General features: G+C 36.1%; 2 protein-coding genes across 3 annotated transcripts; both read left to right on the top strand.

The window, feature by feature from the left end:
* Positions 1–980: 980 nt before the first annotated feature.
* LOC137729687 (uncharacterized) lies at positions 981–3,655 on the top strand. Its single transcript, XM_068468692.1, has 5 exons — positions 981–1,345; positions 1,434–1,594; positions 1,845–1,875; positions 2,354–2,453; positions 3,069–3,655. The coding sequence occupies exons 1-5, from the start codon at positions 1,034–1,036 to the stop codon at positions 3,239–3,241; spliced, it is 777 nt and encodes a 258-aa protein (XP_068324793.1). The 5' UTR covers positions 981–1,033; the 3' UTR covers positions 3,242–3,655.
* Positions 3,656–6,052: 2,397 nt separating this feature from the next.
* Positions 6,053–13,793, top strand: LOC137728945 (AUGMIN subunit 3). Of its 2 annotated transcripts, none has more exons than XM_068467758.1 (18): positions 6,053–6,367; positions 6,469–6,505; positions 6,619–6,722; positions 7,111–7,306; positions 7,747–7,813; positions 8,056–8,159; positions 8,728–8,812; positions 9,412–9,466; positions 10,061–10,192; positions 10,312–10,381; positions 10,716–10,773; positions 10,891–10,946; positions 11,059–11,211; positions 11,478–11,589; positions 11,702–11,843; positions 12,616–12,691; positions 13,259–13,354; positions 13,446–13,793. In XM_068467758.1, the coding sequence occupies exons 1-18, from the start codon at positions 6,192–6,194 to the stop codon at positions 13,575–13,577; spliced, it is 1,851 nt and encodes a 616-aa protein (XP_068323859.1). In that variant the 5' UTR covers positions 6,053–6,191; the 3' UTR covers positions 13,578–13,793. The 2 variants fall into 2 exon arrangements, with proteins under 2 accessions (XP_068323859.1, XP_068323858.1); XM_068467757.1 differs by having other exon boundaries at positions 9,409–9,466.
* Positions 13,794–18,027: the final 4,234 nt, after the last annotated feature.

Here is an 18,027-nt window from a genome sequence, read left to right as displayed (position 1 = left end):
ATGGTTTGAATTCGAGTTCCTCCCATCGTGGCAGTTTCCCCGATTTCCAGATGTCAACACCCTTCTCAAGACACGTGTACCAGAAAATCGCCATTTCTGAAACATTTTTGTTCGACTGGGCTTGGGCTTGGGCTTGGCATGCCTGTCCTTCCAGCCGGTTCGGGCAAGGTTTAACTCTCCGGTTTAATGAGACTATCTGAAAGAGAGATATCAAATTTTAAACATAAAATTTAAATTTGACAACTTATGAGATACTTTGGTATTTTTTAAAGTTTTGCTCTCTACTTGATATGTCAAATTTTAAATATAAAAATTTACATTTACTTTTTTTGCGTTGGGTACCGTTTGGTACGTGGGACGGGACGGAACAGAGTGGGACAAGACGTTCCGTCCCACGTTTGGTGTGCCTAAAACGGGTGGAACGAGCTGTTCCACAGGACGAGTTTTAGGTGAATTTTCGTTCCACCTCACCTCCTGGAACGAGTCGTTCCACATCCGTGGAACACAAAATTATAACCTCTCTGTCTCCTTCTTTTTCCTCCTTGTTTCCATCCGAGGACATCTTTGCTCCCGCCCCATTCCATTCCGTCCCGTCCCGTCCCATTCCATTCCGTCCCGTCCCATCTGCATACCAAACGATACCTGAAAGAAAATGAATTAAAATGTATAAAAGTACTTAAAAATGACATTGGTATGACAAGAAATTAAAAGGTAAGGCCTTCAAGCAATAAAAAAAATAAATAAAAAGTATTTAATAATTAATTAAAAAATTTGAAGCAGCTGTCAAATTTGGTTTGTCCATTGAAAAATATAACTACTGTTTGTTTCACCATTATTACTTATTTTGACATTTTGATATTTTCTTTAGATACGAGGAGTAAAAAGAAAAGAAAAAAAAAAACGTAATGCAAGCGGTTCGAACCGGTTAAGCCTTCGGATAAACTTAGCGGGTCTCCTTGCAAGGACCAAAATCCCCGCAACAGACTCGACTGTAACACTCTACTGCACCAAACTCAGAAACACTGCTTCCCAAATGCTCTCCCTAGCAAAACGACTCAAGAACTCACCGTCATGCTTCCAGACTGCGGCCGCCGCCACCCAACTGCGATGGGCCCGGACCGAGTCTGGCCCATCTCGGCGCCGCCACAAGTCACCCGCCCTGGCCATGCGGAAGCAGGAGGAGAAATCCGAGTGGTGGGTCGTTGACGGCGAAATCCACGAGATCGGCGATCACGTGCCTCCACGTGAGCGGTTCGTCATTCCCAGGGACAACATCCCCAACAAGCGCCGCAAGCAGCTCCGAGACCAGTTCATGCGCCGCACTCGCCTCGTCCTCAAGGAAACGGTTCGTCTTTGCTCCTTTGTGATTACTTGTGTGGTTTTGGATTAATTAGGGTTTGTATTAATGTGGTTTTACTTTAATTTGTTGACAGGAACACGAGCCTTGGTGCAAAAGATACATGGAGCTTTACCAGGAGCTGAGGGAAAATTGGGAAAGGCTGTATTGGGACGAGGGTTATTCCAAAAAAATTGCTCAGGATCATGCGAATTATGAATCCGCCGAGGACGATGATCACGATTTCTCTCCGTACAGGTGTGCCATGTTGATTAATTTCTGCAAATGGTTTTTCAGTATTGCAAAGAATTGACATTTGTAGATTTTAATTTCAATGTAACATGGTTATATAAAAGATGGAAATTTTTGAAAAAATCTGGGCTTGTTGATGTATACGAATGTAATTATTACTCGGTTTGTTCTAGTAGTGTAAAATCTCACTGGCTCACTGCCCATTGGCGTCTAATGATATTCAGATGCTAATTTTGCTCGGTTGCTTGTGTTTCAGGAACAAGCGGTTTCATCCTGAGCCATTTAAGGTAGGAATTTGATGCGGTTTATTGGACCTAGTGGAATATGTTAGCTTTGCTGATGTATATAACATGTGTTCTCTCGGCACCTACACCTCGCTAATTACATGTTAGGAATCATGAGTAGACAGCCCAGCATTTCACATAGTTGTCCATTATCATCGACTTGAAACTCCACACTTAATAACATGTTGTTTAATCTTCAAAGCGGGTCCTTTGTGTTATTGTGAATGCAATTATTTCTTGCTATCTTCATTGGTAAATGAAGCCATCGGAATCAAGCTTTATAACCGAAGTAAATAGGATTTTGTCACCAAACTATGATTTATGACACCCTGATTTTTTTTAGTGTAAGATGTGATACCTCTGTATTCATAGGACCCCGCTATACTAGAGGGATGCTTGTGCTATCTTTTGCTTTTGACTACTTTGGTCACATGGTTATGGATGTGTGATGATACACTCAACTGACTTTATTTTGTTGCAGGACAATGGTTTTGCAAGTAGGCAAGGTGATACCTGGGAAAAGGTCAACCAGATTCGGGATAAATTTGAGTATGACAGAGAAAGGAGAATGAGAGAGAAAGGTTAGTTGAATGTATTTTAACAAGTTTTATGTTGTGAACTTCCGTTTTTGTGATTTGGTTTGCGAATTAATTGGCCCTTGTACACCATTAGGTGAAGAATGTTCTTCTACCAATATCTCTGATTGTAGATTGAGCATTGTTCTGTTTATTTGGTGTTCATTAGTTTTTTTTGTTGCGGTAGTCCAACGTTGTTGCTCACTTCTTTTGTAGATTCCTAGATTTGATGGGCTATAGAACTTACAAAATTTTGTGGATTGATGATTGAGTGAGCTACAGTTCCCATAGATTGACTTTTGACTCATCCTGTTACTGTGGCCGATAGAGTGCTGACCTCGTATTACAAATCCCTGAGTGACTCTGAAATATCTTTCTTGAAAACTGAAAAGATCATTAGACGAACAAACTTGCACCTACATGGCAAAAACATCTAAGAATAGTTTATTAAGCAAAATGTATATTAGGATGGTCTTCGTTGAAAGTGACATTCACATACACGCTAGTTAAGTTATATTTTTATCTCGTACTGGCAAGTTTTCTCTTTCTGTTAAATCATTTTCCGTTGAAAACTTGCCTTAAGTGTGCATTTCTCATTAGTTTTATGTATTTGAGCTGCAGCATTTGCTCCGATGTCTGGAGAAGCTCCTTCTAACTTCCATGATATGAATTCCCCGAGACAGCCTAACTTCCATGATATGAACTCCCGGAGACAGCCAAATGTCCATGATATGAACTCCCGGAGACAGCCATTTGACGCCCAGAAATACTTCTCGGATTCTGAAACAGAATGAAGAACTACTAATGATCTATGTACTTATATATGTAAACGACAAGAGGCTTGGAATGGTCACCATGTCCATTTCATCTCTTCCTCGACTGTCACTGTGACGGCTACTGATATCTGCACGACTACCTACAACAGGCAGCTTATTCTTGTGGCGGTTGGCAGATTGGAATCGATTGATATTGTTCTTCGAAATGCATAGGAGTTTTGAGATTTTAATCCCATCAGAGATGAGAAAAGGTGTCTAGGTACTAATAGACATGTTATTCGACGATTATACTGTTTTTATTTAGTCATACAATTTTGTCTAGTCGTTTTTTGTTTAATTGCATATTGTATGTATGAGCCAAAGTATGACTTAGGTCTCATTTGGAAAGCGGTTCTAAATGTCTGAAACTGAAAGTGCTTTTAGAGAATCTTGTCCGAGGAAGATGATGGCGAAACAATGAAAACTCCAAAGAAAATGAAAAAGCCCAACTCAACCCATGAAACCACTCTGACCACGAAACAATGAAAAAGCCCTTATCCGAGGAACACGACCGGGATCCTTGTTGGAGGAAGACAATGACGACTCTTAGCCGTGGAAGGCGACGGTGGCGGCAAGGGCTCACCCCCATTGTTGCTATCATTGAACTTTGCAATTGATTTGGCTTAAACTGATCACCACCAAACTGCATTATGTATGCTGATGAGCTTCGAAAAAGAGTGGATACACTTTATATCAGGGCAAATTTGGAAGTCAACGATTTAAAAGAGGATTTTACTCTCCTAATACTTCAGAAGAAAAAAGAAAAAAGCAGAGCAGAATAAATTACACGTGGCAGCTTTTGGGGGTTTAAGTTGGTTAATGGTGGTAAGCATATGGAGATAGGAGGATTCGACGAGAATCTTTTAATCGTGTTCGTGCATTGTATATCATACAATTTATGATGAATGAACACGATTAAAGGATCATCTAGATCCAGGATCCTCATTCAAATTTTAAACACAATTTAAATTTAAAGACTTAGAGCATCTCCAAGGGAGATGTCAAAATTGCCACGTAGGCATACAACAATAAAAAATGGCAGCAAACTCTCTCCAACCGAGCCTTTAATTTCTTAGGTGGCGTTGAGTCATTTGAAGGCAAAGCCTTTTGCTGTCAAATTTGATAGCAGATGTCGAATTTATTAAATGATATTTTAATAGATTAATATAATATATAATAAATGTTATTATGTTTTTTAAATATTTGATTGGTTACCTTAATCATTGGATTCCATAAAAAGATAAAAAGTTTATTAAATAACATTATTATTTAACATATCGGGTGAAGCAAAATATTGTATAAAATGTCAAATTGTCACATAAGCTATCAACTATTACTTTGATATTTTAAAATTTGACATATCCTTTAGAAATGCTCTTATGTGGCACATTGATCTTTTTTGTAAGTTTGGTTCTCCATCCGCTATGTCAAATTGAAACTATTATTAATTGCTTTATTAACTTTTTATAATTGTAATTAGTAATTTTAAAACAAAAGGTAATAACAAAAATTATAAAGAAATATTTATGATTTACTGAAAATAGATTTGAAGTTGCTGTCAAATTTGACAACAACTTTATCTGGTGCATTCCATGTCATGCCATATAGAAATTGACATTTCCGTTGAAAAATACTAGTAGTGTCTTTTCTAACTATTATTACTTATGTGGACTTTTTGACATCTTCCTAAGGAGAAAAACTTGTGTAGGGCTTTACTTGCCACTGGATTTTGTTGAGTAATACTACAATCCAATCAAAGCTCGCCACGTGGCAGGTTTTAAATATTATCTTTTATTATTTTTCTTTAATATTTAAAACTTTCATAATTATATTTCCTATTAATTGATATAAGATTAATTTAAGATTTCAATTTTCCTCTGATCTCCTCTGTCTTCCCTTTTTCTTCTCAAATTTTCTCTCTGCTAGTGCCGGCTTCTTCCCCACCCTGTGCATTTCCTTCCTTCATAAAAATAATGGGAAAAAAAATTAAACCATCTTCTCTATCTATAATGAAATAAAACTGTGATATGTGTACATATATATATATATATATATATATATAAATATTCTAACACATGCTTGATGTTTAACAAAATTTGTCTGTTCCTTTTTTTTTTTTTTCCTCTTCTCATTCTCTCTTATTTGTCTTCCGCAATTTTCTCTGCCGTGTGCAGTCTTCTTCCCCCTCTTTATTTCCTTTCTGCATAAGAATATATGTTTCTCCTATAAATGATTAGAATATTTTGTAGCAAACTCTAAATACAATCTTGCAGACTCACTCCATACTATCGAGTTGATCTTTTCACAATTTATTGATTATCCTTCACTTTATTTTGGTTGAAGTACAACTATTTTGGTTGATTATCCATCTTTAACATGATGGTAGAAGTGGGAGAGAAAAGAAACTGAAGACTTCTATGGCAAAACATAAAAGTACCAAAAGGGAGGGAAGAAAAAAAGGGAGGGGGAGAAGAAAAATATACATCAAATCAATCTCATGATGTATAGTAATTAGTAGGAAAAATAATTATGAGAATTTTAAATATAAAAGAATGATAAAATATAATATTTAAGACTTGTCATGTTATAAGTTTTAATTGGATTGTAGTGTCATTCCGCAAAATTGTATGGCAAGCAAAGCGTCCGACAAGTTTTCCTTCTTCCTAAGATCATCTGTCCGGAAGAGAAAAGGACAAAATTGTTCACGACGATTTTTTTTTTTTTTTTTTTTTTTTTTTTTTTTTGTTTTGTTGGAAATTACACAAAAAACACAAATGAAACGACGTCATACTTCAGAGGCCGGCGCCAAACGGCCCAAAAAATTCACTCGTCCCTCAGTCGCTGGCAAACATTTGAAATCGCAAGATCTGATCCCGAGGCACCGCCGTTCACGACGGAGCAAGAGAAGAGATAAGAAAACGACCGGAAAATGAGCGGGGCGACGCTGTGCGCTCTGTTGGGTGAATTAGGGTACGAAGGGGCGGACGCATTGGACCCTGACAGCTTCGAATGGCCCTTCCAATACGACGACGCTCGACCCATCCTCGACTGGATCTGCTCCAGCCTCCGCCCCTCCAACGTCCTTTCTCTCCCCGAACTCTCTCAGTTACTCTCTCTCCCCTCATTCATTGTCATTTGGTTGAATTTTGAAAATTTGTAATAATATATAATTTCTGATTTTTTTTTCTTTCAATTTTTTTGTTTAGATATGATCAATTTGTGCAGGAGGGGAAGCTATTAGAGGTAATATTCTCGTTTCTGTTGTTTGTAATCAAAATTGTTGAGTTTTTATATGCTGTGTTCGAACTTCAAAGTATATGTGTATTGATACTTTGATATAAATGTTGGTTTTGCAGGGGGAAGATTTGGACTTTGCGTACGACAGCATTTCAGCCTTTGCTTCCAGGCCAGACAACCAGGAGGCGGTTTTCGCAGCTGAGGAGGGACTCAAAGATATCCGGTACCATACTTGTACTGCATACTTTTTACATTCATTTATACTCATTTTGTTATTTTTCCTCTAGTGATGCATTAGTTCTGGCCTGTACATGAGGACTGAGAAGAGATTTTCGCAGCACATTTTTTGGTGTGGGTATCGTTTACTTGATTTGTTTATTTCATTTTTCTTGCGGGTAAATCATGGCGAGAAAGGAGGACATTAAACGAGAGGATAATGTACAGAAAATAGGCGGCGAACTAGCATGCCAGTAAATTCTCAGTAATTTGTATAACATAAAGTATGCTTGGTCATTGCATATTCTAGCAACTTGGTATCTCTTTTAAGATGTATCTTTTTTTGGCTAGTGATGCCCTGCTCCCAGTACTAATGGACTTGTTTTCTTCCTTAGGGATGCAACTTTGGCCTATAAAGCTGAAGCTTTACAGTTGCAGAGACAGCTTAGACAACTGCATTCTCAGTTCGACATGCTTACTGATCAGGCTTCGGCTTTGATCCAAGGGAGACGGGCTCGAGTTGCTGCAACCTCTACTGTCAGTGGACATCTTACAACTATAGACGATAGCCTTTCTGCAAGAAATTTGCAGGTATATTAGTAAAAAGAAGGCTCCCTTACTAGAATAGCTACAATCACTGAAGTATATTCTGCGCATTAGTGACCCATTTTGAAATGGATTTCGTCATTTTCTTGACTAAGTTGTAAAAGCAATTTATTAGACACTGGTGGTGTGATAAATTGAGGACAGCAATTATGATAAGTTTGATCCATTTAGCCTTTTTGATATTGTTTGATTGAGCATGGTTTTCCATATATTATGTATACTATGTTGTCTGCAAACATGTGAATGAGCATTCGAATGCTCAGTGATTTATCTGCAAACAAACGTGTGCAGTTCAACCTGCCTTTGTGTATGCAGAGAACCATGTGTATTGGGTTTTGATTGATTTTTTAATGAGAAAAGTACTTTAAGAAGTTTATTGCTACTTCAAATTTCATAAGATTTTTAATTCTTTCACTCTACTCTAGATGAACGCAGTTCTTGGAAGGATGGCTTCTACAGCACAAGAGTTGGCCCATTATCATTCTGGGGATGGTATTGTATTCTTTTACCATTCAGTACTTGCGTTGATTTTCTAAACATTTTACTATAACCTTTGTTGTTTAATGCCCAGTATATGTTTTGCATTTTAATATGAGAAATTGAGAATAATTATGTGATTTGTGCACAACTGAAGGAGGAATGCATGTTCACTTTTCTGCTTAGGAATTCCACATTCAAGCTCACTATTTCTGCCTTTTCATATTTATGAACTTTTAGCCCTACTTAATTTGCAGGGGATGGCATCTATTTAGCTTACGCAGACTTTCATCCATACTTAATTGGAGATTCATCTTGTATCAAGGAGCTAAATCAGTGGTTTGCCAAGCAGTTGGACACGGTGTGTAGATAATTCCCCCCCTTCCCCTCTCTAAGCATTGTTAATTACTGATTGTGTATGAATGAGTATCCTTTTCTTTTCCAGCTTTAATTATTGCTAATCTAATTGGTCGCGCATCAGTGTGTCAGTGTTGCTTTCACTTAGGATGGAAATTTAGCCAGTATTGCTGCAACTTATTTTTCAGATATCCATCATTACTTTGTGCCAGGCTGCCAGCTTTTATTTCTAGATCCTCTGCATTGAAAGTAAATTGTAACACTCTGTCCCAGTTGAATATTTTTTTTTTGGGGAATAATTTCAAGATCACTATTTATCAAAAGAAAACTAAGAAAAATTCAGATTTCCACTATTCATATTTGACAGAAGTTCATCTCATGGAATTCTATCTTGTTAGTGTTGAAAATCTTCTCAATAAGTTCTTGAAATCATGTTTTTTCCCCTCATCTCTTGTATATTTCTTATGGCCCTATCAATTATGCTGTATCTTTTTTGTGTCTTGCCGGTTTTTCTATTGTATACTTCATATTATTAAAAGGAAAATGAAGGCCTTACTAAGTGATATGAACAGGGTCCTTTTCGTTTAGTTGTTGAAGAGGGAAAATCTAAGTGTTCATGGGTGAGTCTTGAAGACATCTCAAATATCATAGTAAGAGGTAATCCGTCCTATGGCTTTTGCTTATTTTTCACTCTTCTAATTTCCTTTCTCTCTCCGCATTAAGTATTGAAGATTAATAGCTCCAGATTCTTTTTCTTTTCCAATGGAGTAGAGATTACATGTGCTTGCTGGACGCTTATGACTTTGAGAAGATTTTTTTATATTTGATGCTTCAACTGGTACCGAGGCTATTTTTGATATGAAAATTTACTTTTTTGAGTCATAAAATCACTTTAACCTTCTCTTAAAAAAAAAACAATTACACAAACCAATGAGTGGAGTGATGTACACAGCTTTAGTCATGTAGAGAAACTTAATATGTATGCCACAAATCATTTTCTTCTTGTTTTTCTGCACATACTTCCTTGAAAAAATGAAAAATAGGAATATGTTTTTATTTGTAATGTTATTTTTTTGCTTTTCTGAATTCAGAAAATACCTGACATCCATATGTAATCACATCATTATCACTTTGATGCAAATGTTGATTATTTGCATAATCTAGAGTTGCCTAGGTATTCGGATATCCTAAGCTGTTTTAATTTTTATAAAGTAGCAAATATTGACTCCTTTTACTCGGCCTTTTGATTGCAGCAGATTTAGAAAAATCCCATCATCAGCGTGTCTCTGAGTTGCAGCGACTTCGTTCTATGTATGTAACTTTTTCCCCTATTCACAAAGTTTTAACTTTTATAAAATGAAAGAAATACCTACTTATTTTGTCTGATTTCAGATCCCCACATCCACTTTAAGAAACTAAAACAATTGCTGTTATTATTACTTCAATTGTTTTATTTCTTTTAAGAAAATCTACAAAGAAGATACAAAAATATTACATTTTGATTCCAGTATGACGAAAATTAGAGGATGTATTCTGTTTGTGTAATCAGAGTGAGAAGGTATATTCTAGTAGTAAATTATTTTACTTCTCTGACACCTGAGAGGCACAGAAAAAATTTCTTTTTTATTCGTTTGTATTCTGTATCTACCTCTCTACACGCATGAATGTGTATCACTATCAGTCTATGACATACAAACACGTTCTTTGAAATGATGTGGTATTTTGATAATTCAACCTTACTTTTGTTGTTTGGATGGTTTATCTATTTCTGGTACTTGAATAGATGTGGTATTTCTATATCTGTGGCTGGTTAACCTTTTTCTTGTCAACTTTCATGCTGGCATTTTTTTGTTGTTGGTAAATTTGGAATCCCTGCTCACTCTGTTACTGCTAAATATTGTGCAGTTTTGGGACAAGTGAAAGACAATGGGTGGAAGCCCAAGTTGAGAATGCTAAGCAGCAAGCAATTCTAATGGCACTTAAATCTCAAGTATCATCGGATGAAGCTCACATCCATCTTGATCTTCATTCCCTCAGGTACAATGCATTTTAACAAGTCAATTCATTACACTTTGTGTAGTGGTTGACTTCAATTGTTTCTTATCTGCTACATTTCACAATATCTTTTGACTAAGGAGTATCTAATGTGTATACAGGAGAAAGCATGCAGAACTTGTTGGAGAACTATCAAATTCTTATCACAAGGAAGAGAAATTATTATCTGAGGTTTGTATTGTTCTTGGTTTTTAAGTTTCCTACGTTTACCTGTTATATCCAAATTTCCAAAATCTTCCGCAGAAAAAAAGTTGAATTCTAATTGTAGTCATAGAGAGAACCCCCATGAGGAAAGGATCATGGACATGCTACCTGCTTGCTAATCACGTTGCCTGTATTTATACTTTCATTTATCTTGTGGGGTTTTCTCTTGAAGTTGTTATTCTTGGGGGTGGCACCTATTCTGATACTCTTACAAGATTCTTGTGTATGCTTATTTCTGCCTTCAAAACACATTCATATCATTGATTGATTTAGTTTGAGGTACTGTGTATTCCTTTCTCAGACTATTCCAGGTCTTTGTTGGGAGCTGGCTCAACTCCAAGACACGTACATATTGCAAGGTATTATTAGTAACTAAACCAATCTAGAACTGTAAGATGAAACAACATCAAATTATTTGCCTTGCATGGCTCAAAAAGTTCTTCATAGCTAATGTGATCTGAATTATCAATTTGTAGGTGATTATGACTTAAAGGTCATGCGACAAGAATATTACATTAACCGGCAGAAAGCGGTATTGTCAGCTACTAATTGTCTTATCATCAATCAATTAAGCATTGAGTTTATATCACAAAGATTCCTGATCTTCTGGTCTAACATTTTCTTATTCAATTTTTCCTTGGCAGTTTATAAATCATCTTGTTAATCAGCTTGCAAGGCATCAGTTCTTAAAAATGGCTTGTCAGTTGGAAAAGAAAAACATGCTCGGAGCATACTCCTTGCTTAAGGTTATTGAATCAGAGGTGCAAGCCTACCTGTCAGCAACAAAAGGCCGTGTGGTATCTCTCTCTCCCTCTTTAGACTTCTCATTCATTTCTCCTCCTTCACCTCTATCAAATATTCTCTTACTGTTAGATGATTCTACATGTATTCAAAACTTAAGTCATAACACATCTCATTGTAATACTATTATGCTCAGAACTGGTAAGTATTATGCTCCAGATTATTTGGGAAACCTTGCTTACAGTTGCATGCTTAAACCCTTCATCCTCTTTTCCTTTTTCCACTATCATGGCGTGTTTATGTTCCTTTCTAATCATTATAGGGTCGTTGCCTGGCATTAATTCAAGCAGCATCTGATGTTCAAGAACAAGGAGGAGTGGATGATCAGGATCACTTTTTGCATGGTGTTAGAGATCTTTTAAGTATCCATTCAAGTAATGACAGTGCATTCTTCTTCAATAAACACAAAGTTGTTAAGATTTTATATTAATACGATTATTTCCTCTCTTTTTTCTCAATTATTAAATTTATGTGTTCTTGTATTAGATGCTCAAGTTGGGCTATCAACATATGTATCAGCTCCGGGTATTGTGCAGCAGATATCTAGTCTTCATTCAGACTTGATGACCCTTCAGTCTGATCTTGAGAACTCACTTCCAGAGGACAGAAATAGATGTGTTAATGAGTTGTGAGTTACCCCGCTTTTTCTTAACCATTGAGAGTATTAGTATAACAAGTTTTCATTTTGGCCTATAAATAGCTGTGTGCAACTTAAGTAGTATATCTTGTGCCCGTTGGTTATTGCAACCATACAAGTTAGTACTCTTAATTTCTTTTCCTACTCACTGCAAATGGTAGGATTTCTACACGACTCTAGTTAATGAATTTACACCCCAAAATTAAAGAATGTACATTGCTTATTTCATAACCTATACAAGCCTTGCTCTGTATGGTATTCTTTTTTGCATCCATATGGACAACAACATCATGTGGTCATAAGGCTTTTTTCCTGCTCTTTGATATCTTTTATGACCATTCACTTTGAAAATTCGATAGCTGAATGAATCCACATCCATAGTACACTAAATACATTGGCAAAGCAGTCTTGCTGGAATGCTGATAGCCTGATATGACAAGCAATTCTATACAATATAACATTCAGAACCTCAATGAAACAAACAAGTTATCTAATCTTTGGCATCTTTTCCTGTATTTTTAGTGAGAAATGAAAATATGCATGGTTGATGGTAGAATTTGATGTAATTTGGCATCATGGGTGTGTCTGGCGTTTGGTAGACTTTATGGTAGTGGTCTAGCATGTCTTCCCTATCTTTAACACGAATAAACATGCCTCCTCAGTAACACTGATTTGGCCATCTCTTCAAAAGTATCTACCATGAATGTGTATTTCTCCACCTTTTCGTTTTGTGGGAAAACTTCTAACTTGTTAATTGTATCAGGTGCACTCTAATTCAAAGTTTGCAGCAATTGCTATTTGCGTCTTCCACAACTGCACAACCTATATTGACACCACGGGTATGACATCACTTTTACACCTTCATTTCTTATTACTTCACTTGTTTCCATTTTTACTGGTATTGATTTTTCCCTCTTATGGTATTCTATGCTTCATGTGCTCTTTAAGTCGCACAAAGTAGAAGATCTGACCATGGAGAATCGTGTCTTGTTGAGATCTTGTTTCAACATTGAAGAGTTCTATACTTTAACTTGTTTTAAAATTGATGGTTTTCGTGTGCGATATGTTTGATATCTAAATTTGGTTGAAAGACAGAATACAAGTATTCTTCATAATATAGCAATAACTCACCGTGGTTAACATGTTATGTTTCCTTTTAAAATGATGGTTATATGAATACTAAAGAATGAAAAAACCTTCAGTTGTCCTTATGTATCGTAGCGTTGAAATCATAATTTCATGTTAGACATGTTACTTTTCTTTTTCTTCTACATTTTCTGATCTGCTATTGGCCATTTGAACATCATGTCATCATGTTGTTATTGCAGCTTGTTGTGATAATTCTTTAGTATTTTCTCGCCTCTGTTCCTGTACAAAATTAATATATCTTTGTCTTTGTTTTCCAGCCATTGATGAAAGAGCTTGATGAAATGGAAAAAATAAATGCAAAACTCTCTGCTGCAGTTGAAGAGGTGACACTGGAGCATCGTAAGAAAAATGAGGTAACTACTCTCTGGTGCATATATTGGTTTAGTTAAATATTTTCTGGACCTTAATCGTGTTATTAATATTCGCAATATGCATGGCTTGCAGATTGTTAAACATCATGCCAAGGAAATTGGGCTTCAGCGAGGTGTCTTTGTTGAGTTTTTCTGTAATGCTGATCGTCTGAGGAGTCAAGTTCGAGAGCTAACTGCACGCGTCAGAGCTTTGCAGGTTTCATAACGCTTGCAAAGATTGTCCCTGCCTCTGTGTGTGTGTGTGAGAGAGAGAGAGAGAGAGAGAGAGAGAGAGAGAGAGGGAGATGGATGTTGAGCTGAATTATTGTATTTGACAAAGCCATGGATGGGGCCAATGATCTCTGTACTCAAATCCATAAGTACAATCTCAGTGAATGTGAGTTTGTTTTCAGGAAATTTATTTCGTGTTGTTTGTTCAAACGTCAACGGCGCACCTTTTATCTCGTTGTACCAGTAAGAAAATCAGTTTCACTTATTTTCCCAAGAGGCCAGGAAGAAGCTCCGAAGATAGTAAACTTCAGTGTTACTTTTCATTCAATATTCTTGGTGGAAAAAATAATTGAAACTCGCCACACCATATAAAATGACTTAAAAGCGTTAAATAACTTTTAGACTGAAGGAAAATGAAAAATATAATTTCGAAGGATTGACATTTTTCTGTAACATGAAAAGGCTTATGCATCACTTTTTGTTTATAAATTATAATCGAAACTACTGAATTCTTTGTTACGAAACAAAAAATAAAAGCCATAGGGAAATTGGGCTTAGCAGCCCCCATTCACAAAAAATCGCTCTCTTCTCAGATGCAATTTCTATTAGTCATTTTTGACAAAACACTTTTATCATCGACACAATACTAACACATTCTCGACGCTATATTGGTAGATTATTGACACAATAATGAGGATATTTTCATAAAAAAAGGGCTGGGCTAGTAGTAGAGATTGCATTTTGAGCATAGGGTTAATTTTAGTTGGTGTATTTGTAAAAGGGCTAGTAAGACCAATTTCCCAAATCGATATCAACCAAATCCTCAAAATTCACTGTAATAGGATTGCAGACCACCACCATCACAAATTGACAGGGGAATGAACGATGCAAGTATAAATCCCCCTCCAGAAACATACTAAATTCTTGGCCATGAACTCATGAAATGATCCCGTAGTAACAGAAAATAAACTCATCTGTTAGCTTCGTCTTCGTCGTCTTCTCGATTAGGTTGGTTTCCATTACCTCTTCATTAAACCAAGCACACTTTTAACAAAGAAATCAAACACACCACCTGTAATTATAACACGAAGTAAGTAGAATATTGTCATCAAATTTTGATAAGCCAGTTCGTTTATTTGATCCATCGGCTAGTTGCCTATTAACTCTCGTACTTGATCTTGCCATGGTTCTCTAGATTCCTTGTCATCCTCCCTGATTGTTTACTTTGGTACGACGGTCATTTGACGCCCAGAGATACTTATCCGATTCTGAAAGAGAATGCGTTGTTTCTGCCTCTGTGAGTATGGTCCTGCTGGCTATGTGTACTCAAATCCATAAGTTCAATTTTATGAAATGTGATGGCGTTTTCATTATTTTCTCTCATGTTTTGATTATCTTCTACATCATTACGCTTGTCATGTTTTGATTGTTTTGATTATTTTCTACATCATTACGCTTCTCATGTTTTAGTATTGTATGTCACTATGGTTTTAGAAATTTGAATGGTGTTATACTGTCTTCTGTAATCTCCTTGGGCTTAGATTCTTCTTTAGTGCCATCTTCCTGTAAAGACTCAATTTCTTACGTCGGTGCCATTGTTTAGCGAAGACTCATGAATTTTTACTTCAAACAACTGAACTACGACAGAAGCCTGATCGGCATCTTCTTGGCTAGACTCAATACTGGTAGCAGCTTTTCTCAATGCCCCGGCGCCTTTTTACAGCCTGATGCCAGCGAGCAATGCTCCTTGCAGTATATCACTGCTAGCAGCTTTTCTCATTGCCCGGCTCCTTTTTACAGCCTGATGCCAGCGAGCAATGCTCCTTGCAGTATCAAACGCTTCAAATATGGCCGGCTTCATAGAAGTTCCCATCTTCGTTACCAATCATACATAAACATATATATATGTCAATGACAAATGTTCAAAAGGATTTAGCCAACAGAGAATACAGTGTTGGATTTATTCCGATGTAAATCAACCTTAAATGGTCTACAACATATAATAGGAATGTAATATTAGAGATTAATGTAGATATTGTGACTTGATTTCCTAAATATATCAATCTTATATTAGGTGTCTTGTAATACAAGTAAGATTGATGGAATCCTTGATTTTATGTGATTATGATACCTAACTGATAGGCTAAAAAGTGGGATTTGGGATTCCTTTATGGACGGAACCTTAATGCCTTAGCCAGTATAAATATTAAGGTCCTAGCAAACCCTAGATACACAACAAACGCTTCCCATAAAGTAGTTGTATCCGGCTAGGTGCTTTGTAGAAGACTTTGGTGTTGCCGCATCCTACATCATCTCCGCTTGGTATTCAATGGCTATTGCTTCATGATTAGGTCAGTCAACTCCTTGTTTGTGTTTTAATTATACAACCACATAAAGTTTACATGTGATATTAGAGCCTCTGGTTATATAATTAAAACCTATTAGGTTTAATATTGGATTACATAATATTCTCATTAACTGCGTGTGTTTAATCCGAGTTGTGATTGCATATGCTTGGCAACACCACCATGCCGGACCTCCTTCAAAACGGGATCAGTACGTTTCCGCATATAATTGCATATACTTGGCATATTAATATGATTTGCATCAGTTCCTATTTGGTCTTAGAGACCGAAATTATCAGTTAAATAAAACGATTACATAATTGGATAATCTGTTTCTGTGAGTGGTGTCTCTTGAGTTCAAGTTTTGCTTCCACCGTCACCACCCTTCAAACCCAAACGTGGGCCTTTATTTTAATTGAAGCGCTTAATGATGATACTGAATTAACTATAATAAAGAAAGATTGAAATAGTTAGTTCATTATTTTATTGAATTAGTTTGTATTGGAAGGCCTGGTGCTTTAGGCTTCTTATTTCAATGTTAATGTTTTGGTTCAATTGAAATAGTCATGTGTTCTAACTCTGCACTAGAGAATTTTTGAGATGATCAGTGAGCCCAATGAGGAGGTTCATATATGCATCGGCATATGAGATCCTGTATTTTTTTTCCCTTTGATCTTATGATTAGAAAGGGTTAGTTAAATATAAAAGAAAACAGAATAAGATGGAGGTCGGTTAAAGAGTGGATAAAGCCAACGAACCGTGCCGAGGCATAAAGACACCATCGTCCAATGGAAGACAGATCGTGGACGTCACCTCCCAAGGCATGTGTAGCCTTGCGGAGAATCACATCTCCTTGGGATCACATATTCTGCTATCAGATATATCACTCTTAAATTGGTAAACTAATAATTGTTGTATGGTAGGTTTTCAAGCACTTCAAGCTTTCTTTCTCGTATTCAGTTCTCATAAAGAAAGATTGGAACAGTTTGTTCGTCTTTACTAAATTAATCGTGACTGAAAGAATATGGTAAGCTTTAAGTTTTCTATTTCGACTTTCATGCTCATGGTTTTGGTTGAATAAATTTAGTGACAGATACAACCACTTTCGGCTAATGTCGTTGTTAATTTTATAAGCATATGCAAATATATACTTTTGTTCTGGCCTTGCCAAGGAATACTGATGAAGCGTCTCAACTCGGCAAAAGCTCGGTAAAGTCCTCTATCAAAGCAAACGGTGTTGATCATTATAGATGTCAAGTACGAATTAGTCAATCATACATATGGTTAGTTTTGATTATTAAGTTTTGAACTTGATAATTATAACAAAGAGAAAATATATGCTTTAAACATGATAAATTCTTATATGCATATGAAAGGTAACATGGGTAAGTCTATTGCTCTGTTTTTTCATGGGTAATATAAATTCATGGAAATATTTTCAATGAGTTGTGTTACATGATAATGTGTAGGAAATATATATAGACCGAATGTAATAGCCATGTCATTGGTTGTTGTTGGAAATAATCAATATGGATTAAAATTTTAAGTTTTGCAAACATGTAGTAAAATGACATATGGCATATTGCTTTTTAGGGGGATTGGATTGTCCTATATTGCTTGAGATGATCCTATGCAAAGACACAAATATATGATAAATCTAGCAGATTAGCACTAATAATGTGGTAAAATTATTGTTATGTCCAGAATATATACACTATGTACTCGTACTTGAGTATGACATGAGATTAATTAAAGTAGTGTTTAAAGTCATATTAACTCCTTAAGGAATCTGCATGACTAACCAAAATTAGTTTTGTCTACAATTTTACTTTCATATCTCAGTATAGTCATTTAATTGTACATGACTAGTTAACTATGAAATTGATGCATAACTTGTGGATTGACTGAGAGTGACAGAAAGCATCTGGTGGCAAGAACAAAAACATTATACAAATGAATGAGGTTTGTAGTAATTATGTGACAATTCTCATTTGTATTTTGTCTATTTATATGAGAATTGTGGTTGGTCATGTGATTATATATATTTTTATAAAGAAGTGGTGAACATATGAAGGCATGAGGTATGTATTTTATTTAAAG

Source organism: Pyrus communis, chromosome 3 (assembly GCF_963583255.1).
Source record: "Pyrus communis chromosome 3, drPyrComm1.1, whole genome shotgun sequence".
NCBI lineage: Eukaryota > Viridiplantae > Streptophyta > Magnoliopsida > Rosales > Rosaceae > Pyrus > Pyrus communis.
Note: the sequence above shows the minus strand (reverse complement) of the source record. Positions and strands in the feature narration are given on the sequence as shown.

Bases quoted from the DNA above. Each gene is read 5' to 3' on its own strand.
- LOC137729687 (XM_068468692.1), top strand. From the start codon at position 1,034: ATGCTCTCCCTAGCAAAACGACTCAAGAACTCACCGTCATGCTTCCAG. The intron at 1,346-1,433 runs GTTCGTCTTTGC...ATTTGTTGACAG, and splicing joins GCCTCGTCCTCAAGGAAACG to GAACACGAGCCTTGGTGCAA. The intron at 1,595-1,844 runs GTGTGCCATGTT...CTTGTGTTTCAG, and splicing joins CACGATTTCTCTCCGTACAG to GAACAAGCGGTTTCATCCTG.
- LOC137728945 (XM_068467757.1), top strand. From the start codon at position 6,192: ATGAGCGGGGCGACGCTGTGCGCTCTGTTGGGTGAATTAGGGTACGAA. The intron at 7,307-7,746 runs GTATATTAGTAA...ACTCTACTCTAG, and splicing joins TTTCTGCAAGAAATTTGCAG to ATGAACGCAGTTCTTGGAAG. The intron at 7,814-8,055 runs GTATTGTATTCT...CTTAATTTGCAG, and splicing joins CCATTATCATTCTGGGGATG to GGGATGGCATCTATTTAGCT.